The 23,136-nt window shown below is 35.2% G+C and overlaps 1 protein-coding gene and 1 long non-coding RNA gene across 10 annotated transcripts in view; one reads left to right on the top strand and one right to left on the bottom strand.

Annotated features, from left to right (window-relative positions):
• LOC309626871 overlaps positions 1-9,235 on the bottom strand; it is a 186,394-nt gene extending 177,159 nt beyond the window's left edge. Inside the window, exon 1 of the long non-coding RNA XR_014243462.1 lies at positions 613-9,235. This is a non-coding gene — a long non-coding RNA (uncharacterized lncRNA). The remainder of the gene's footprint in view (positions 1-612) is intronic.
• The window catches only part of SLTM (SAFB like transcription modulator), a 44,831-nt gene that overhangs the window by 2,788 nt on the left and 18,907 nt on the right, over positions 1-23,136 (top strand). The window contains exons 3-7 of one of the 9 annotated variants that reach the window (XM_082388030.1): positions 9,245-9,309; positions 11,982-12,179; positions 13,086-13,133; positions 20,840-20,867; positions 22,265-22,679. In XM_082388030.1, coding sequence (XP_082244156.1) covers positions 9,245-9,309; positions 11,982-12,179; positions 13,086-13,133; positions 20,840-20,867; positions 22,265-22,679 — 754 coding nt within the window. Of the gene's footprint in view, positions 1-9,244; positions 9,310-11,981; positions 12,180-13,085; positions 13,134-20,839; positions 20,868-22,210; positions 22,680-23,136 lie in introns of all 9 variants that reach the window. The other 8 variants (XM_082388029.1, XM_082388032.1, XM_082388034.1 and 5 more) reach the window with 8 other exon arrangements.

Here is a 23,136-nt window from a genome sequence, read left to right as displayed (position 1 = left end):
GCTGATTACTGATTTTAGCATGTAAAGTAAATCTCATTTGATTTATTCATTCTCACCAATTTTTGATTTCTCTGTGTATCCCTTTCTTTTTCAGTCATTAGGAACTTCACTCATCCTACCTTTAGCAATAAATTCAGCAATATACCATTTTAAGAAGTTTTTCAGTATACATATGTATATGTGTATGTATGTATGTATGTGTGTGTATATATATATAATAAGTATGTTAATTTTTTCCTCTTATATGGATTATAAGGATACTTGAAATTGAATTTTTCCATAACTCTGATGTTAAGGTATCTTGTAGTATTTAGTCAGGAGTCGTAACATTAATTGCCTGTCTGCAGCACACTACAACTGAGTACTTCATGAGACTCATTCTGGGACATATGTGATAAATAGCTCTTGTCTCCTTGAGTTCCATTTATCATTGTTCTGAAAATCCTGTGAATGAGAAAGAACATAATGTAAATCCCAAACTAAGAACCTAGTTTGAATTAATTTACAGTTAAGATGCTTATAAGTAAGATTATTTTAAATTTTAAATTAAGTTTAAAAATAATTTTTAGACATCAAATTTGAATAAGGAAACTTTTAAAAATAATAATTAACAGATTTTTAAAACTAAGGATTCAAGAAATTAAATAGTATTGTAATATGATGTTCTTTTTGTCACATCTTATTTCACTTGACAGTATCTATCTTGAAAGTAATTGCATCTTGGTCATACTACTTTTCCTTCAATGGGTATACTTCCTTTTTGTAAAATTGGAAAATTTACTAGACCATCTGTAAGGGTCTCTTAATTCTGAAATTTAATAATTATATGTAGCTAGGAGCCAGAAGAAAAATTCTTTTTTTAGCTAAAATAGATGTATAAGGAAGGAACAGGAAAACTCCTAGGTCCTCAGTCAGCATGGATATCTTTAGCTGGGAATACTAGAAAAAGGATAAGAATAAAGAAAGGGATTACTTAGAGGCAGTCAGGTAGACAACAGCAAGACCCCACGTTTAACAGCTTGTTAGGCAAAATAAATAATTCTTATGATGATGTGGCTTAATGTAGCAATAAAATTAAATGATGTTGAATGATAAGGCAAGAGAAGCTTCATGGGTCTTGAAAAGTTACTTAGGTGAAATATTAAGTTTGTTCTCTTATAAGTGCAGGGTCACTATTTCTCAAACAATTTTTTTGTGTTAAAATGATTATGTTTTGACAGATTAGAGGAAAAGGAGTCTGCATTCTTAAATATATTGTAGAATATTTTTTAAAATGCTGTTATTACAAGCACAAACTCACAAACTTGTAACAAATGTTGATAACGTTATAGCGGGTCCTAATATTTATGGTTAACATATTTGTAAAATCTATTTGCATAGAGTTAGTGGGGTGAAGTTTTAAGCTTAGATTGGTTCTCACTTCTGAGTCTTTTCACATTCTCTTTGCTATGAAATTTTTAATAAGTAACCTAGAAGAGCGCTTCACCAGTGAGAGTTACTGTCATTATTTGGGTGTGTGTTAAGAAAGCGGTTAAACAGGTAGAGCTAACTCCTCATTAGTTTCTTTTAGAAATTATAGATGTAAACTTTCTTTTGGTTCACCTGTAAACAGCATATCATTCTTTTGGATATTCAGCCTTTCGAGTCACCTCTAAACTTCAGCAAAAGTTACTTTAAGTAGTTAATCAGTGCAATATTCAGAAGTATATGTGATCAGTACTTACCGAATTGAAACTCACTTAACAATACTTGCAGGTTTAAAAAAGATTCAAACTGCTATATAAAATCTGTTTTGTTTGCACTGTAGAAACAAGTATATTTTTGGGTTACAGATTTATCCAAACATAATGCCTGATTATGTGTGGAAAGTACTACACTCAGTATAATTAATTACATGTTTACTGTGTAAAGCTTTCTAAAATTTGTATGCCAAATAAGAATATAGTAATCAACCACATAAAATGAATTTCATGTAATTTAGTATCATAGTGCACTGTAATGCTTGCTTTTTTTTTTAAACTGTTGTGTGTTTGGATGTTAAGGAAACTTTAATCAGAACTGTGGCATTGAGAAGCATTTTGGGGACAAAATTGTCATAAATCTTTTTTGGGTACCCACTGGGCTAGAAGCTTTGTGGGGGTGAGGACATAGTCTTTTATTTACATTAGTCTCTGTAATGCCTGCATATTGCTTGGCACATAACAGGTTTGTTGAATGAATACTGAGGGCCATATGATGACTTTCTTAACAACTGCTTTTAAAAATATTTCTTTTGGTGGTTATTTTAATTGCATATTTTTTTGTAGGCAGCAGTCTATCAGAGATTAATAGTCTTTACTATTTTCCAAACAGTTTTTCTTTTTAAGGTGCTTTACTCAACAGCACTAGTGGCTTCTCCTTAAACACTTGATTGTGAAATGTACTTACTTTTAGAGTACGTGAATCATGGCACTCGCCTTTTTATCACTCACCAAGTTGTTGCTGTGTTGGAAAGCCTCATAACTTTTGCTGGAATATTGTCCAACCTCAGAAGTTGTGTATGTCATTTTCATTTCACAAAATCAGGCCCTTTTACCTCAGCCATTAAAGCCTGCAATTGACTTATGCAGTTGTATATGGTGGATTATGTTTATCATCAAAGCACTTTTGTACTTTTTTCAGCTATTTTATTGTGTCAAATATGGTGTGTGTCAAGGATCCTGGTGGGGAGATAGATAAAATTTTCTAGTACTTTATGACAGTGTCTTTCTCCCATGTCATTCATCTCCTAGGCATTTTGAATTAAGGACAGAAGACTTCACACTTTTTCTTCTCTTTCATGAACTCATGTAAAATAAAGTGAGAATTGTCCAGGAATTAGAGGAAAAAGCAATCATTATTATCAGTTGGTGGCATCAGAGATGACTTTAATGAAGAGACTGAACAATGGCTTAGGGTTTAAGGCTGAAGTTTACTGATGTATTTAATCACCTATAAGATAGTTCTCACACATTACAATAAAAGGGCCTCGGTGTGGTGCAATTCCGGGAGTTAACCATTCACACCATAAACTCCACAGCCCGAGTTAGCCTTATGTGGCAGTTCTGGTAACCTGGAATAGTTTGTATTATGGCTTTACAGAATTGTTTTCCAGATTATAAAAGTGAAATGTTTTCATTTTAAAAATTAGATAATCCAGAAAAGTACAAAAAAGTGAAAATTGCCCGTAATTCCACCACTCGGATTTTATCACAGATAACATGATCTAAGGTATATATGTACATGTGCATGTACTCATAGGAGGTTTATGTTTAAGGATTTTTTTTTTTTTTTTTACCTTATCGAGAATTAATACCGGTTCATACCTACTCAAGGTGTTTTGTTGAAGGTAGGTAGAATTTAAATTTTTTCTAGTCTGGAGAATCTGAAAACAGTAACCTTGTATGTTCTTCTCACTCCAACTTCTTTAGTTATGCTCAGTCTGCTCTACATTAGAGTCGTTTGAGTTTTTTTTTTTTTAATTAATTATTTATTTATTTATTTATTTATTTGGCTGTGTTGGGTCTTCGTTTCTGTGCGAGGGCTTTCTCTAGTTGCGGCAAGTGGGGGCCACTCTTCATCGCGGTGCGCAGGCCTCTTGCTATCGCGGCCTCTCTTGTTGCGGAGCACAGGCTCCAGACACGCAGGCTCAGTAGTTGTGGCTCACGGGCCTAGTCGCTCCGCGGCATGTGGGATCTTCCCAGACCAGGGCTCGAACCCGTGTCCCCTGCATTAGCAGGCAGACTCTCAACCACTGCGCCACCAGGGAAGCCCCTCATTTGAGTTTTTAAAAATACAGATACCAGGCTCCTGCCCCCCAGAGAGTTGGTTTTGGTTACTCTGTTGGGGGCCCAGGAATCAGTATTTTCTAAAAGTTCCCCAGGTGATTCTCATGCAGCTTGGGTTAAGAACCACTGGCTGCTCTAGATTACAGCTTGAAACTTAGCATCATTTTCATTCATCTCTTTCCGCCTGTCAGTTTGCAATTAGTTCTCTCTTACAGTTTTCAAAAAACTTTCACATTGCTTTATTTGATGCTCACAGCAATGCTGAGTTAAGCAGTGCTATTTTCTTTTTATTGATAGGATAGAAAAGTCATCCGTTAAGAACTCAGTTACATTCTTGCTGCCTTTTAAAATCTTGTGCAGACGCTCGCAAGTGTGTGTGGATGTTCAGTTTGGTTGTCTTTAGATGACAAAGTTAAGAGATTTTAAAAAATGTACGTTTGGTGTTTTCCAGATTTATTTTATTATAATGAGTATGAATTATCTTTATGGTAGATTTTTAAAAAATAATAAAATGACCTATTGGATGACTGCTATGTTTAAGACAGTGTGCAAAGCCTTTTAGAAAACTGATTTCATTAGTGAAATACCACTTTAATAGAAGAGAGACTAAAACACATATGCAAATGGTTAACACAAGGCATAGTACATGATTATTTTAAGATTTCATACAGTTGAGGAGAGGTTGTTGCTGGAAACATCAGTGTTGTTCAGTTTGGCCTGGTCTCTGAGTCTTCCCCCATCTTATCCAACAGAAATTTTATGACTGAACATTTTCTACGTTTCATAGCTTCTGTAAACGTTTAGGGGAAAAATTACTCAGCCACAAAATTTTTTTGGCAAAATTACTTTAAAATCTACTTGTTAAGTGGATTTTTTGTTTCGTTTTGTTTCTGGAGGTATTTCTGAACTTGAAAAGGAAAATTACCAAACCTTGTAAGGACCAGTTTGCCTTTGAAGGAGAAAACCAAATTGCCATCCAGAATTCTTTATTGTTAATTCTGAAATACAAACATTCTGAAAATGAAGTTTTTTCTTAAGTTTGGTGGCAAAAGTGAGGCTACTTATAGTCTTGATTTATCCTAATTGATGTTAATATTCGTATATTTCATTGCACAAATGTTTCTGTGATTGATTGAGAGAAACTGTTCCAGAAGCCACTGGGAGGTTTAAATTTACAAATGGTATATACACTATTGTACTCTCTTAAAATCTGACAGTTCTGAAACATGTCTGGTCCCAGCGGTTTCACTAAGGATTTGTGGACCCATACAAACAATGTTGCATAATTAAGGAGGTGTTCTAGTGTCATCTTCCTTTGGTGTATACATTTTTACTTTACCATTTTACTTTTGACTCTAAAATCATGCAGTGAAATTTCAAAATAACTATGTTACTACTATGATAGTTTGAGATGTGGTAAGTAATTTTGCTTCCATTTTTTAATTTTGCTATTCAAACTATCTTTACTACTCAATTTATTTTCTAGTTTTGTTCCTCAAAGCATTAAAGTTAGGCTTCCGACTACACTGCACTTTCAGTTAGCTTCTTCATCCTGGTGGTGCTACTTTGCTTTTGGACCAGTTCCCATTTCTGTGGTATATGCCAGATTCCCTGAAGGACAAAAGATTCATTTATTAGTTTGTTGTAGGAGCTTTCATAGCACAGCCTTAAATGGGATATGGGGTATAAACGATTACTGACTGTACAAAAATGGGCCTAAGCTGGTGGTTCTTGTTGAATTAAGTGGGATTTGATTTTGCTTTTAAGTTATTTCTTATCTGTGACATCATAAAAGTTAGGAATCTGTAGATGTACTTTGTAACCTCGTTAAAGTTGGAGTTTACAGTCCTTACTGACAGGATGGGGTTGCACATGATGCTACTTTGACTGGCGTGTCACGTCTTACCTTTGTCCCAGTGAGGGCTGATAGAAATTCTGAATAGAAATCCAGACCTTGTTTACTGCCAGCATGCAGCCTAGAACCTACACCATTATCAGTCAGGATATATATAATGCTTGAGTATCTACTTATTATATAGCATTGTACTAGGTTCTGGGCTGGATGATGAACATCATAGCTTTTTAAGATGTGAATTATTTTTGTATGGTGGAGGGGTGATACTTTTTTTCATAAAGGAAGAAATTACAGTATAGTTTCTAATTCATCATGTGTAAACAAGTGCAGAGTTACAGATCATGAGAGGAGTCAAAAACTAGTGTGTGAAATGTCAGTTTTCTTAAATATTATGTACCTATCAGGTTATTATTAAAGTTTCATCACTGTATGTTTGAAAATCTCATCCTTGTGGTTTTTATGTTTACAAGCTTATGACACATTGTGTCCAGTGTTTTCATGTGATACAGCTGTTAAAAACAATAAGGGATAGCAAACTTGGAGCTTTTTGTGTACCTCTGCCTCTTGTTGCCTGTTTGTCATGGGGCAAGTTACGTAATCTCTGTGACGCTCACATTTTAAAATTTTATGGATGTGGCTTGTGGAGCCTGTGTTCATGCTAAAAGAGATAACATTTTTAACGACTGGCACATTGTAGCTACTTGAACATCAATGGTTTTGTGGTTTTTGAGGAGTGGGAATAGGCCTGGGATTAAACTGAAGCACTACCCTTACTAACTTTGTCATCTGATTAACTTTTCAGCATTAGTTTCCTATTTTGTAAAATGGGGCTAGTTAAGAGGATAAAATAAATGCATTAATACATATGAAGCATTTATCCTAGTGTCTGCACTGTGGAAGCTGCTTAAGCAGTGGTAGTGACTGCTGTTGTTGTTTTGGTTGATGTAGTGTAATTTGGTTTTCGTTTAAGTAAACTAAGGCAAGTGAAACTCACCATGGAGTGTGCATAGTATATGTAGCTTGTCATTATGCTGAGGGCTGCCATTTCAAAGATGGTATCTTTAAATTGAGTTCATTAACCACTGCTTACTAGAATAATGTCTTTTAAGTAGGTCATAGTAAGATGAAGTGGAAAGAATTTAAGACTGGAAATGAGAAGCCTTGGCTTCCAGTTCTGACAATGCCATTTACTAGCTTTGGGCAAGCTGTGTAACCTCGGGTTCATTTTCTCTTTTGTAAAATCGTGATTACCAGCCCTATGTACCATGGGGTGATAGGAAAAATCAGTTGACCTTTTTTTTTAAGTGCTTTGCAGCACTTCCTGGTGGCGCAGTGGTTAAGAATCCGCCTGCCAATGCAGGGGGCACGCGTTTGAACCCTGGTCTGGGAAGATTCCCCCATACTGCGGAGCAGCTAAGCCCGTGTGCCACAGCTACTGAGCCTGTGCTCTAGAGCATGTGAGCCACAACTACTGAAGCCTGCACGCCTAGAGCCCGTGCTCCGCAACAAGAGAAGCCACTGCAGTGAGAAGCCCGCGCGCTGCAACTAAGAGTAGCCCCCGCTCGCCACAACTAGAGAAAGCCCGCGCACAGCAACAAGACCCAATGCAGCCAAAAATAAAATATAATAAAATAAATTTAAAAAAATAAAGCGCTTTGCAAATTGTAAAGCATTTTATATTTGTAAAGAGTAAATGGTATTTGCAAATGATCTGAAGGAGTTCACCCAAAAGCTCGATACTCTGTAGGTTATTTGGTGGTGTATGTGTTGGGGGGTGGATTCCTATAGTTTTATTTTATTTATTTAATTTATTTTTGGCTGCGTTGGGTCTTAGTCGCGGCACGCAGGATCTTCGTTGAGCCCTGCGGGCTCTTCGTTGTGGTGCGCGGGCTTCAGGGCCATGGGGTCTGTAGTTGTGGTGCATGGGCTGTGTAGTTTGTGACACGTGGGCTCTAGTTGAGGTGCGCCAACTCAGTAGTTGTGGCATGTGGGCTTAGTTGCCCCGTGGCGTGTGGGGTCTTACTTCCCCGACCAGGGGTCGAACCCTCGTCCCCTGCATTAGAAGGCAGATTCTTTACCACTGGACCACTAGGAAGTCCCAATCCTATAGTTTTAAAAAGCTTGTTTCTTCTCAAAGGTAGCATCTTTAAAGTTTTTATATTATGGAACTTTCTCTAAACGTGATAAAACAATTTAGTGAGCTCTTTCTCACCTGATACTGTTTTGTTTTGTAAGGAAGGAACAGCTCTCTTGTTGCCCTTACAGTAACTTCTAATTTGTATTTTCTCTAAAATACAAATGCCACTAAGCTCCACATTTTGTTTCTCTTTTGATTCACACAAGCCCTCAGTGGATAAAAGAAAACTCTTTACTCTTAATCTTTTCACATATTTGGAAAGGACCAGTATCTTGTTTCACTTTTTATCTCTCATTCATGGAAAGGATTTCAGATTGGGAGTAGATGGAAGATAGGAGCTGGTGAGGAGACATGGGAAAGGGAGGCATCCTCACTTTTTTTTACAGTTACCTCACAGCGAAACCCTCTACTCTGGGGGTCATGGAAGCTTGAGACATGGCAACTCCTGTTTTACGCAAAGGAAAGGTTGATTAGTTAGCCTCAGGAAAGAACATTCATTAACATCTCAAAATAAATAAAAATTTAATAGTAAAATTTTAGCAGCTGTGAATTTTTTTTTTTTTTTTTTTACAGCATTTCTGATACATTATGGGTTATTTAATTAGTAGATTTTTGTGGACTAGCTTGAAAACACAAACTTTTAGCTTTGGCTCTGTGGAAAACTTTTTTTTTCTGATGTGGAAAACATTTTTAAAATTCCAACCACCAGTTTGCAAAGGTTTGAAGATGAGGGCTGCGTCAGGGAGGCCTGTAGTCTATCTAGAAGCTCTTAACAGTTTTTGGTCTGAAGTAATTTCTACTTGCCTTAAATCAGTTAAATCAGTCATTGTGTTAAGCGCCCAGCGCTATTTATATTTAGGCCTTTGGAGAAACACAAAATAAGCATAAAAGCAGTCACTGTACTTAAGGTATTTTTTTAAATGGTGAAGCAAGATGTGCTTGAGAGTACAAGGCAATATATAATCAGCTGATGGATTGTGAGGTGTCAAGTGTGAGAATTTTATTTTAGAGAAAGCTTGTTGACAAGGAGAACTTAGGGATGGCTTTATGGGGGATATGAGTCTTGAATTTAGCTATCAGATGTCTGGTCATGTATACAAATAGTAGAGAACTGTTGAAAGGTGCTGCTACTTCTGGGAGAATTGGAGGTAGAGAATTTGAGTGGTGTAAAAAATGTATCTCATATGTCAAGTCAGTTAAGATGATGGATTCATATGTAGGATTAATTGTACAGTTTATTTTAGTGAAATGAAACAGCATGACATTGTTAATAAAGCTTTTTTTTGTTTGGGACAGCTGTGGCCAGGTGGTTTATAAGCAGTTGGCATTAGCTTTGTCCGATGATTTGGGAGTGGAGAGTGGTACCTCGGGGTAAACTTCTCTGAATGTTTTTTGCTTTTAAAGTAATAAAATATTGGTTGTTAGCCCATTTTCCTTCTTTCGCAGGTAAAAAACAGGAAGCAGATGAGTTGAGTGGAGATGCTTCTGTGGAAGATGATGCTTTTGTCAAGGTAAAGTGTTAATTACACAGGTTAAGATGTTTATTTTGAGCCTAGCATTTTGCATGATGAATTCATGCATTTTACTTGAACAATAGACACTGAAATATGTAGGTAAAATAATGATAGAGACTTATATCAATATTGTCTTAGACTTATATATAATATTGTCAATCTTATTAATTCTCATAGTTGAGAAATATAATAAATAACATTATCTTTAGTTAAATGAGACAAAGCAAAAAATGTTTGTCTGAGCCTTTAAGTAGAAATCTGAGACATAGGGGCCAGAGGAACAGCTACAGGACAATTGTTGTCTTAGTTCCTGGACAAGGTACTGTCCATCGCATTAGCTTTCGTGTATAACAAACAGAACTTAGAATAATGTAGTCCCTAAAATGGAGAAAGTTGCTGATGTGTTGCTACTTGGTGAAGATCAGATTAAGAAATTTGTTTTGCCCTTTAAAGATAAGCCAGGTCTTTATTGGCTAAAAAAGAATGTATTTTAAAACTGACCAACCAGAAATATGAAGTATTTTAATTTTAATTGAGGTTGTGGCAGTTCTACATTCTGTTATTTTTAATCGTAGTTAGATTTTTTTTTGCTTGTTTTCATTTTAATGAAGTGTGATCCGCTATTTACTGATCATTAGATCTTAGGTAGTGTGGCATTTGTAGGAATTTTTTAATGAGCATAGTTCCTCTTAAATTAGGTACATTTACACCCCATGTATTTCCGTTTTCTGTGTACAGTTAGGCCATATTGCCATAACATCTTGGGATGTCTGTGTGCTCCACCATGAAACCAGCTCATGTCAGTTCACCCACCCATCTCTCCTGTGGTCTAGCTCTCTACCCTGCCTACGTTATACACACACAAGCCACACAGCACCGTGCGTCTCAACGCTTTGTATCTTACACTTTGAGGGCAGGCACAGAGAGAAAGAGATGTTTGGTTGAGGAGTTAGCCCTGCAGTCAGATAGTTTAGGAAATGTTTGCTCAGGGATCCATTAAAATTGATGATTGCATGTCTGTAACCAGCTTTCGTTTGAGCATTTAAGAACTCTTCAGTCTTTGTATTCTTTTATACTTGTGGTATATCTTCCATTAGGTTTGTTCCTTTGCTCTTCTCTAGTTATCTTCACTAGTGAGTGCATGATTAAGCCAAAATTATCCATAACCTGGAAAAGCATTGTGACTTAGTAAAAACCCTTTTAGTTTTCACATTTCTAACTTCCTTTCAGCTCTTCAATTCATAAAAATATTTCAGTTGTTTGAAACATTACAAGATGTAATATTGCTGTCTCTTATATGTACTGCAAAGGATGCCTTTGTGTAATTATTAAATGAACCTGGTCTCATAATGTCTAGAAGAACAAAAGAGCTTTAAAAAAAATCCTATTTAAATATATCTTCACTCTCTTTATATTTCTTTTTCCCTTTGGAAGTATCCGCGTATGTGATGAATTTGATAGAAATTAAGTGAATATGCTTTCCCTGTTTCTCAGAGTTGGTAATTTTGGAATTTATACAGTAGTGGTGGGTAGATATCACCTATTGCTTAGATATGTGAATACTATAGGAATTACTTCTACTTATTGGTGAGGAGAATGGTCAAAGTTGGCACTTCAGAGTAGATGAAGTTCCCTCAGTGACTTCCCTTGTGATTTTCTTTTGTTTTGTACCTATTCTTCTACCATCATATAACCAACCACCTACTCCATTCTCAATCCCCTACGTTCCTCCACCCATAGGTAGTGAAGTTGGTTAAACCTCTGTCCCAGAGACGCCCTGCTCCCCAAGCACTCCATATTCCAAAACAATCGTATTTCTTCTCGGTGCCCACCAGAAATTTCAATTCACTCATTGCAGTTCAGCTATGAATGATTAATAGTTATACCCCTGCACTTTTCCCCTTTTAACCCAGAAACTTTTTGTTAAATCTGCTAGATGTACCATGAGAATAGGAAAGGAGGAAGGAATGTTCATTGCTTTCAGCCCTTTCTCTGCAGTTAATCAAAGAGGGAACTAGGCAGATTGCTGCTTTTCTTTGTTTCTACTGAGGTACCCTTGTATCCTTAAACTTTGAAGGGCAAACAGATATTCTTTCACAGAGGCAATCCCAACCTATGTTCCCCTGCTTAATCGGCTTTGTGGCATAGTGGTAGATTTCAAAGCTAATACATTTAGATTAATTATTTGCATATTTTCTAAGAACAGACATTGGTGTAACAGTTGGGATTCCTTATTATTAATTAGAAATAAGCTTTATATTATCATATGTAAGATTTCCGTGGTCTTTGAAGTTAAATCAAACTGTGACATGTGGAGAAAAGAAGTCATTTCTTTGAAGCCATGTCTTAAAGGACAGCTCGTACAAGTATGTGATTTGGTAAATATTAAACAACTGGAACTTGAGAGCAATCCAGTTAGTGGTGTATGTATTTCAGTGTAAGAGATTTGGGAACTCTGATGCATAGTTTAATGACGTTGGTAGTAGACCCCCTCTATTTTTAAAGACACAGTTAGTGTGTCCTATAAAATGATTGAACTTTGACTTTGGGAATAATGTCAAAATATGATAAAAGTGAAAACATTTAGAGATGTAAATTACCAAAAAGGTTTGGTGGATAGCCTATAGTACTTTGCCTCGAGTTGTACCAAATTTTCTTACCATTAAAAGGACTGTGAATTGGAGCATCAAGAGGCACACGAACAAGATGGAAATGACGAACTAAAGGACTCTGAAGAATCTGGTGAAAATGAAGACGAAAATGTGCATTCAAAGGAGTTACTTTCTGCAGAAGAGAACAAGAGAGCTCATGAATTAATAGAGGCAGAAGCAATAGAAGATATAGAAAAAGAGGACATCGAAAGTCAGGTCTTTAGCCAGTTTTTTTTAAAACGTGACACAGTTAAATTAAGTACTAAATAATAAAAAATATTTTTCTAGTTCAATGTGAAAGTCACAGAACTTTCAAAAAATATATTTTTAAAGTTATTTATAAATCACCCAGACTCCTACCATCTAAGATGACCCTTTTATTTTTGCTTATTATCTTCCACATATGTATATATTTTTACCTAGTAGTTATCATGCCATAAGTTGCTATCCTATATAATATTTTCACATAACATATCATAATGACTTCATAATTCTTGTGTTACACCACAATTTATTAGACTGTTTTCTATGTGTCTAATAGCTACTCCTTTAATTTGGGATATTTAAGTTTTAAGTTGTTTACTACCCTGCTGTGAATGAGTGTACCAATCTAACTCTGACCTTGCTAACATTATAAGGTGGTAGTTTTGGTTTGTTTTGTTTTTACTACTTTAGTACATATAAAAGACTAATTTGCATTTATTTGGTTATTATCAATGGTGGGGAAATTACTTATGAAGGTTTAACTTAAAAGCATATAATTTTTAAATCTTTTCTTTGAATGAAATAGATCATTTGTCCTGCTTTGAAGTATGTTAGTACATCTTAAGAAAATCAAGGGATTAGGGGGTCAGTATTCATGCCTAGAACACTTCGTTCTACCTAGCCTAATAAATGAAGGGCTCATGAAGGACATTTTTCAAATTCTTTTATCAATGTGACTAAGCGTTTCTGTTGGCATAAAAAATACAGCCTGAATTATTAAGCATTGACTTAGGACCCATGGTATCCATAGACCCTGCACAGAACACGAGGCAAGTGATAATCGGGTGTAGCATAAAAGCATTCTCATGTTACCCAGATATTTTGTAAAGCAAAGCTATTGTATACCCTTTTACTTAGGAAATTGAAGCTCAAGAAGGTGAAGATGATACCTTTCTAACAGCCCAAGTAAGTTTACATTTAGTCCTATGAATTTGATATTGTGGGTGGAAGGGCTTGGAAAAGGAATCTTATTTTGACTTCATAATTCTTTAATTCATAAAATTGCCTTAAATTTAATACTGAGTTACTTATGTGGTATATACAAAATACTTTAAAGTGGCAGCTGAAATTTCTGTTGCCATAGAGGTAATTGGAAGTTATTACAACAAGGTTCCTACCATTTTCAAAATAAAAATAAAAACAGTCTATCCTTTGTATAAAACATGACTCTAGTTACCAGTCTTTTGGGAAGCCTTCACACTCCTTGATTTTTTTTGGTCACTTTGATATAAAATAAATCATTTAAAAGTACTAATATCCTTTTCAAGGCTTTAAAATTTTGTTAATTTAACACTCCTAGGATGGGCATAGTATAAAAATGATAAAAATCTCTGTTCAATTAATTTACTTGGGGTATGTATGTATGTATGTGTATGTGTGTATAGAAAATGACAACTCTTCTATTCTGTATTAGATTTTGTTTTTGGTATAGGTGATACGCATAGTGTACATTTTAAAGTATGACGTACAGATGCTGTAAACACATTTATAGCTCAATTTCTCTACCAAAAAATTATCCTTTGTCTTTTTCTCATATCTGTACTCAAGAATACCTTGTTCATGTACCCTCTTTAAATAGTATACTTTCAAATAGAGATAAGGATTCCCTCTGTTGACTAGATTTAGAAAAAATAGTGATCCAGCTGTGTTATTTCCTCACTCTAATATTTACTGGAAGAGTATATAATGGGGTGTATATTCATAGACTGCTTAGCTGATTGCCTCTGGTCATGCCTTCTTTCCTGCAGCTCTCTTGCCTTTGAAATGCTGGTGAGGCTATATATTGGCTCTCTGTGTTTATTACAATGGGGGAGAAATTGCATTTCTGGGAGAAATGTTTTTGGTAATTTGGAATATTCAGGAAGGAAATATTAGGACTCTGAAAGTCTGTAGACTTGTCCCCCATACTATCCTCAGGTACATTCATTTCTGAATGATGAAAAGTAGATGAGGAAGATCAACTCCCAAATTGGAGGAATACCTTCTCTAGATTACTAATTTGCAAAAAGGTAAAGTTGAACTCTTCATATTCTTTGGCAACGAGTTTTTAAATTTTCATCAAGGGCCTCTCTTACAGTTGCACAGGTTGTGAGTGTGTGAAAGCATCACACTGAGGGTCCCCATTCTCATAATAGATTATACATTTATTGTAGAAATTTAACAGATAGAAGTATCTTAAGGAATGAGTGCCTCTTTCTAATTTTTGCAAATGTTTATGGGCTAGATTTCGCCTTGCTCCCATTCCATCCAGAGAATGAAATAACACATATACTTCTCATCAAGGGGCAAGTTTTGCCTTATCATATCAAAAGGGAGGATACATCTTCAGAGAAGTTTTAAGTAAAATGACCTTTTTCCTCTTCCCAAATGATGTATAGTGGAATATCTAGAAATATATATGAATGTATCTGAGTTCCATCATGATCTGATGCTTCTAAACATGACTAATGAATGTATTGTCTTACTACGTGTGTTAAGGAATACTGCATAGAGTGTACCCATCACACAGCTTCTGCTGTTATCAATTCATGGGCAGTATTATTTCATCTATACCTCTGTTCACTTCCCCTTTTCTGCATTATTTTGAAACAAATTCCAGACATTGTATTTCACTTTAAAAATTTCAGTATGTAAAAATTTAAAAATTTCAGAACTCTTTTATTTTTTACATTATTACTCCTAAAACACGATTTTTAATATCTTCAAATACTCAGTTGTCCAAAATTTTTTTAAAAACAGGTTTTATTTGAATCCAGATACAAATAAGATTGAGACATTGTGATTGATTGAAATGTCTTTTAGGCCTCTTTTAATCTATAGGTTTTCTCTCCATCTTTTTTCCCCTACTATCTTATTTGTTAAAGAAATTGAGTTGTTTATCCTATAGAACAAGAGTTGGCAAAGTTTTTCTTAAAAGGCCAGGTAGAAAAGGCCATTAGCCATTGTGGGCCATATGGTCTGTCACAACTACCCAACTCTGCCATTGTAGTGTGAAAGCAGCCACAGACATTAGGTAAATGAATGGAGATGGCTGTTTCAATAAAAATATTTACAAAAAGAGCATCTAGCATAGTTTGACAAGTCATAGAGCTTCCAAAGTCTATATTTTGCTGATTACATTCCTATGGTTTTGTTCAACATGTTCCTCTGTTTACTGTATTTCCTGTAAATTGGTAAGTTGGTTATAGGATCCAGAGGTTTACTACCTGATTCCTGCGCCCCCATCTCCATCCCCCCAAGACATACAACTAATTCCCAGGTAGTGTTGTATTCTTCTATTTGGATACACATAATGTTTGACTATCTTCTTGGTGATGGTACCAATCATTGATGATCCACACTGCACTGATTGTTTAGGGAGATCACAGTGGTGATATTCTAATTCTGTCATGTTTTTCTTTGTTAGCTGGAATGTTCCTTGGAAAGAGAAACTTCTCCTCACCTGCTATTTGGTTACCCCGTGGTACCATTTACAAAGAAAGGCGGGATATATGTTTGATTATTTTTCTTTTATTTACCAATTTTCAAAATAATGAGCTGGTTCATGAGCATCTCCAATAGTGACTAATGAGGTTTTGTGTTTTTTTTCCTTTTTCTCCCATAGTTTCATTTTGAACTCATGGACTTAAATATTTTTAATGTATTTCAGTCCATTGTAGTTATTATCCTTATTAATGCTCAAATTGTCCCATCCGTAGCCAGTGAGAACCTCTTCAGGCTGGCGTTTGAGTCCTTTCAACATGATCCTAGTAGTCTTTGCTTCTGTGCTTTCTGGTAAAGATGTTCCATTTCCTGCTCCAGACCTGTAATTAGCTATTTTTTCCTTTTAGTGGTAAATGGTGTTTCAAGACAATAATCTCGATGGTAGGGGTATTCATTGCCACTGGGTTATTCATGTTTTCTAGGCCTTTTCAATGTACAGTGCTAGAGAATGTGTTTTTTGTTTGCTTGTTTTTGTTGGTTTTTACTTCTAAGATAAAATAGATTTTGAGTTCATAAGGATACTTCTAAGTTAATTATTTTCTTTATCTCACAGTGTATATACAATAGTCCTAGAATGATAATACCAACACCACCACCGGTGTGATTTCTGAAAATAATTTAAGGTTTTTCCCCCCAGTTGTATCTCTCCTAAGGATGTACCTTAGGAACAAACAAATCACTGTGTTTTAGACTAGTCTTCTGTATGATCACCAACTAATACATATTTAGGTTGACTTGTTTCATTTTATTTTCAATGTTTAAGTATTGTTTTTAAAAAAATTTTAATCTGTAACTTCTTGTGAGTCTATAATTATTTCAAAATAAAAAGTTACAATTTTAAATTTAATTTTATAATTATTTAAAATATTTACATGGTTCCAAAGTCAAATCTAAGAGACAGGATATATTCAAAAAAGTCCCCTTCACCCGTCCCCTTATTGGTGAACTTTCTAAAATTCAGGATTTATCCTTTTATTACTTGTTTTTAAAAATACAAGTAAATAGGCAGTGCACTTGTATAGGGATATATTTATTTAAAGCCAGTCTTCAGGCTTTGACTTGAAGCTTAAATCTTTAGCTTTCAGGTGTTAGCCTCTAAGCAGTTTGTCATACCAGGTAGAATTCGGTTTGCATTCTGTTAGTTACTTATAATATTGTGAGTTTGGGCATGTTTTCTTAGTCAATTTCTATGTCTGTAAAATGAACATTGTAAGTCCTACCTGCTAGAGTGATGTGAAGATCAATCATATACCCTGGCACATAGTACATGTGTAATTAGTGGTTACTTGTAGTACTGTTCTACTTGCTTGAAGGTATCAGTTACTTGAGAATTGTTTGGAAAATTTTCTCCAAAATGTTTGTATTTGGTAATGCTTTAATTCTTAAAAATTTCCTCTAGTGTCAATCTTGTCAGTCTTCTATGATTGCATCATGTATATTCCTTTTTCCATTTGCCTTTGCCCCTAATGAATGTTTCATTAACTTGAAGGGCCTTCCCTTTTTTTGTCATACAAAGTCTATATACCTCTCAAAGCCAGACTTATCTCTGTCTCCTCCATAAAGCTCTCTCTCATATCTCTCTCATGTAGTGCTTTACTGTTTACAGAGAAATTTTTACACCCCTTATCTTATTTAATTGTATATATCCTATTTAGGTCATATGTTATCTCTATTTTATAGGTAAAATTCACCTAGGTAGATGACACTACCACAGAGTAAAACTGTTCTAGTGGTAAAGACAGAATAAATACCTGCGTCTCATGGTGCCTAGTCTGGTATTCTTTTCACTAAATGACTCCACGCTCGTAATTGTTGTTTTCTGAATTCCATTGTACTTGCACAGTGCTGCAGTTAGTTCAGTCCCTCCACCTAAAAACAGCAGTGTCTTACACTACATTTATTCAGTAAATTCATTCAACAGATATTTGTTAAGTGCTTATTATGTGCCAGGTATTTTGTATTTCCCACAGTCTTTAGCGTATTGCCAGATAGATAGCAGGTAGTTAGTGGTTTAGGGTTATTTTGAAGGTTTATTGTAAATTAGTCAGACTGAATACAGTGTTTATATACAAGTCAGGGGAAAGGAGGCCTTCCAGAAGAGGTCTTCTTACTTAGCACGTATATGTACATGTATCACAAGATTAACCTAGGGGAAGGTAATAGAATGGGTATATAGTAAACACTTGGTTAACTGAAAAACAAGTCCTAGGCTTGTCTTTATCTCTCACGAGTCATTGCTGCTCCTAGAATGAAATAAAAATAGAGAAGCTATCTGTATTAATTTTCACATTTGACTTAAGGGTTGTAGATCCCATTACAAAGATAAACAACATGAACATTATAGACATTTGTTTTCATTTTCATATGTGAAATACATTTTTTCAAGATAAGCACAAAAAGTAGTTAATTTAAAAGGATGCTTTTCATTGTGGTTACTTATTTACCATATTCCTTATTCTGAAAAAACAACTGTTTTCAGCAGAGGAAAATTATTTTCCAATAAGGTACATGTCATGTCTGTGCCTATATATCATTTACAGGGAAAATTTTCCACTGTCTTTCTTGTATTTCTTGGTTTGTTTCTTTATTGTAAGGAATGGTTTAACCTTAGTAGTGAGTGCTATGTTTACTGCACATACTGAACAATAACGCAAATATGCACTGGTATGTGGCTCATCTTTTCTACTAACCCTAGTTGTTTTTGTGCTTCACCCCCATTGTAATCAGTTTGTTTTCTGGAAGTTGGCTCAGACTCCTTTCCTAGGGACATTTAAGTATATGTAATAAGGCTAGTGTTACTACTATTTTGAGAAACTAAAGTTGTGAAACCCTTCAGAAGACCTGTTGAGTAATTAGGATAGATACCTAAAAACTCTTGAACAAAGTAAGGCAAACCTTACCAATTATTTTAGCAGCTAGAAATAACATTTCTAATTGGCAGAAAGTACAGCAGAAAGATTTTGTTTTTTACATCACAGTATTTTTAAATATTTTACTTTTTTTAAAATGGAAAAAAAAAAAAGGCAAATACTTTGGCCATTTTTTTTTCTTGAACATATCAATATTGCATCTCTAAAAGAATATCTTGGAAGTGGTGTGCTGTTGTATCACAGGTAGATAAAGGAGAGGCAAGTTACATTCTTTAAGTTACTTTATTCTGCTTTTAAGTAAAAGTTAAGATATTCCAGTTTATTTATCCCTCTGAGATAAATGACTAAAAGAGAGTTTGGGAGGAAAAGACTTATCAGTAATTCCAGCATAACTCATCCTTTCTTTGCTGCCACTGCCTACCACTCCACCCAAGTTAAAGCATTTTTCTTTCCTTTCCAGATGTTGCACATTAGAAATGTAATGTTTAAAACTAAATTCCAGTATAACAATTAGGAGATTATTAGAGCACAGTATAATGGACTTCTATAATAATAGGAGTCACATTGCTGTCAGTCAGTAATCTACTTGTTTTGGACTATTTTACTTCCTAAGCTTATGGCTTAATTGTTTCAGTGTTTTCAGTTTCCTTCATGTTACTTTAGTTTTCAGTACAATTGGTCATTCCCTAATTGGGGCACTTCTGTGTTAACTTAAAATTGAAAAATTATTTTAAAAATGACTTCTCAGAAATATGTTTGTTACCCAAATGTTAATTTTGAGCATATGGTAAAATATTTGACATTTTTAAGGAATGCATGCTTTTATATGAATCCAAAATATTGTTATAAGATTAATGCGGCATTTAAAATTTTGTTTACAGTTCAGTTTTGCCTTCAGTCTAATTTCCCTGCTAGGCTGTCGCTCTAAGGCACAGTTCTTAAAGTGTAGCCCCTGGACCAGCAGCAGCATCACCGAGACTCGTTAGAGATGCAGATTCCCAGGCCCTGCTCCAGACTTGAATCAGAAACTCTAGGGTTGGTGCTCAGCAATCTCAATCTCAATCCCAAGCCCTCAGGGGATTCTGATACAGACTCAGAGTTTGAGAACCACTCCTCTAAGGCTTCGTGTACGGTAGCTTCACACCACCTTGACTAAAAACAATCTACTTCTACTCAGCTTTTATTTTAAAAGTTATAAGTTAAAACATTCCTTAATTTTTTTCCATTACTGAGATTATAATGCATATTACTAGCTTATTTGTTATGATCTTTAATTTTGGGAAATGTTGTTTCTATTTTGCTATGATTCAGTTATTTTTGTAGTATTAGCTTGGTGTAGAGTAAATAAAGATTTTCCCCTCTGTGATATTCTTGTTTTCAAGCCAGCACATGCTTAATTTTAGATTACGTGATGTCACAAATTTTAAAATTGAAATATCACATATTTTAAAATTAAAGCCAATCATTAAGAAAATTGTGTTACTTGTTTTGATTACCTGTAGCACAAATACCATTTTTAAAGTGGCTGACCACCATTGTATATGAGACAGCTTATGAATCCATTTTAACAGATTAAAAAGGAATGAAGAATTTGAAACTACTCTTGTAGTCATTCTTACTTCTGAGATACCTAAGAAGGGAGTGTTTTTTGTTTATTTTGTTTATTAATATGCATTCCATCCCTTGAAAAGTATATGTTTTCATGTTAGATTTTCTGGTACATTTTGAATAGTATGTCCTAAGAGTGCCTTTGAACTGAGTCATGTAAAATAATCAGGGCAGGCTTTTTATTGGCGTCTTTTTGCATCCTCTTTTTTTGGGGCGGTGGGGGGCCTGCGCCTCACGGCTTGCGGGATCTTAATTCCCAGACCAAGGATCGGACCCAAGGCCCAGCAGTGAAAGCGCCGAGTCCTAACCACTAGACCACCAGGGAATTCCTAGTGGCTTTTTGATATGAGTAAGAGTCCGGTTATTTAAACTAGTTTTGAGTAGTGAAACTAAATAATCCAGTTCATTGTTGATATAATCATTGACAGATTTGCCTGTTTTCTTGTGTAAAATCATGTATAACAGACATATGCTACATTTCTGTAAATGTGTTTTGGTTCAGTTCTGATTGGAATATCCTGTATTTGTTAGTGATAGGTGTCTCTAATATTATTAAATCATTCAGCAATTAAACTTGATAGATCTTGTACTATTACTGAAATCCAGTTTTACGTGAATTCATTTTACATTTGATTATTCTTTGAATTTCAGGATGGTGAGGAAGAAGAAAATGAGAAAGGTATGTTTGATGCTAAGTAGAGTTTAAAAATAGGTGACATTTAGAAAAACAGTAAATTATGTGAAAATAAAACATTCCTTATTTGAAATCTTATTTTTGAAATGAGTTTATTTTCAAATTATCAATTTAGTGAATTAAGTTAGCACCTTGATTTTATTTTTCAATTGGTTTTAATTTTCTTTTTAACACTTTAAAGATATGTTCTAACTTAATGGTACATATCAGTTACTGTAGTGGACAATGCCATTTTTTATTTAACCCAATTTAAATTTTATTTTTAAAAGTAACTCCTAGCATACGGTAAGTTGATTACATTCTTGAGACTGGCACTGCAGTAACTCATACGTGCTTGTTGGGAGTCCTGGTATGTAATGGATAATTAATTTTACAACTAGTCCTAAAAATGTTGGGTGACCAGGAGACCGACTTTTTGTTTGCTGCTTAGAGAAATTTCGTACAGTCTTCTGACAGTTTCAGTAGTTTAGGAGAGCTATCTCATCCAATACAATTGCAGGGACACCAGTAGCAAAATACTTGGTCAGTATGAGGTTTATGGAAGAGTTCTTGGAAAGACGTCAAAGGATCCTCCTACTTTGGACTAGAAAGGACATGGAACAGGGTTCTAAGCAAGGCAGAATAAAAAAACCTAGAAGAAATGATGAAGTAAAGCAACCAGCTGAAAATCTCAGATGCCCGAAGCCTTTCTCTTTTGGGGGAATGCAAGACATCTTTGAAAATGGTACTTGCAGGACTGACTGGACAGGATGAAGCCTGGAAATAACCACTTTCCTAAACGTTATGGAGCAGGCCATCTTTGGAGCCTCCTGTAGCAGTTTTCCATGTGATTCTGGACTACACAAGAACTGAATAAGAAGAGCGAAAAAGATGAGGCCCTGAATACTTTGAAGACCGATTGGTATCCTCAGACTGTGACCTTTCAAGACGTCACCATGGGAGTTCTGAAGGTCACAAGGGTTAAATCCCAAGATAATTTGAACATTGAATACCAAATCTGCACATTTGTCACTCTCTCGTGGAGGAAAAAAATCTTCCATATGCCATTAACTTATAACCAGAAATGAAGAGCTGGTATCCTCAGGATGGAATCATTTCCTCACTTTTGTTGTTTGGTATTTGTATTTAGAGATCATTTTTTCCATGAAGAATAAGTGATCCTGGGTAAAGGATTGTTTATGTTAGTTAATACCCTTGTGTTTTTCTTCCTAACCTTCCATCAGTGCTAATAACTGGCTTTATATTTTCTAGGTCCTATTCTAGCTTATGAATATGAAATTGTTTAAACTTCTTGTTTTGCCATATTTATTCCTGTTAAATCCTCTTAGATATAGCAGGTTCTGGTGATGGTACACAAGAAGTATCTAAACCTCTTCCTTCAGAAGGGAACCTAGCTGAGGCTGATCACACAGCTCATGAAGAGATGGAAGCTAATACGACTGTGAAAGAAGCTGAGGATGACAACATCTCGGTCACAATCCAGGCTGAAGATGCCATCACTCTGGATTTTGATGGTGATGACCTCCTAGAAACAGGTAAAAATGTGAAAATTACAGATTCTGAAGCAAGTAAGCCAAAAGATGGGCAGGACGTCATTGCACAGAGCCCGGAGAAGGAAAGCAAGGATTATGAGATGAATGCGAACCATAAAGATGGTAAGAAGGAAGACTGCGTGAAGGGTGATCCTGTCGAGAAGGAAGCCAGAGAAAGTTCTAAGAAAGCAGAATCTGGAGACAAAGAAAAGGATACTTTGAAGAAAGGGCCCTCGTCTACTGGGGCCTCTGGTCAAGCAAAGAGGTTTGTTTTTCTATGTCAGTTCTTTACGATACTGAATTCCAGCATTCAATAAGATCACTCTACATTAAGGGGGTGGCTTCAAGACCATGTACAGTAATTAGTACTTATGATCCTGCCTATAATATTTTTGACCGTCATAAGTTACTTTAAAAAAAAAGTTCAAGATCTTCGTAATATGCAGTGTGTCCTACTGATTGCATTGTCGAATTGTCAGCATATATTTGGTTTTTTTGTTGTTGTTTTTTTTTTTCAAATTGACAATTTTTTTGTGTTTTATTTTTAAAAATCCTTGTGATGATGGTTAATGAACAACTATCAGTCCTAAGAACACAAAATGAAGTCAAGTCCCAGTCCTGAAATCTGGAGAAGATGGCCATATATCCACTGAATAGAATTGTCAGAAAATCTAGATCTTCAGGCATCTTGGGGAAAATCAGTGCAAGAATCCTAAGGGAAT

Source organism: Balaenoptera borealis (genome assembly GCF_965194805.1).
Source record: "Balaenoptera borealis genome assembly, chromosome: 3".
Lineage (NCBI taxonomy): Eukaryota > Metazoa > Chordata > Mammalia > Artiodactyla > Balaenopteridae > Balaenoptera > Balaenoptera borealis.
The sequence above is the reverse complement of the archived record's forward strand: the minus strand, read 5'-3'. Positions and strand labels throughout refer to the sequence as shown.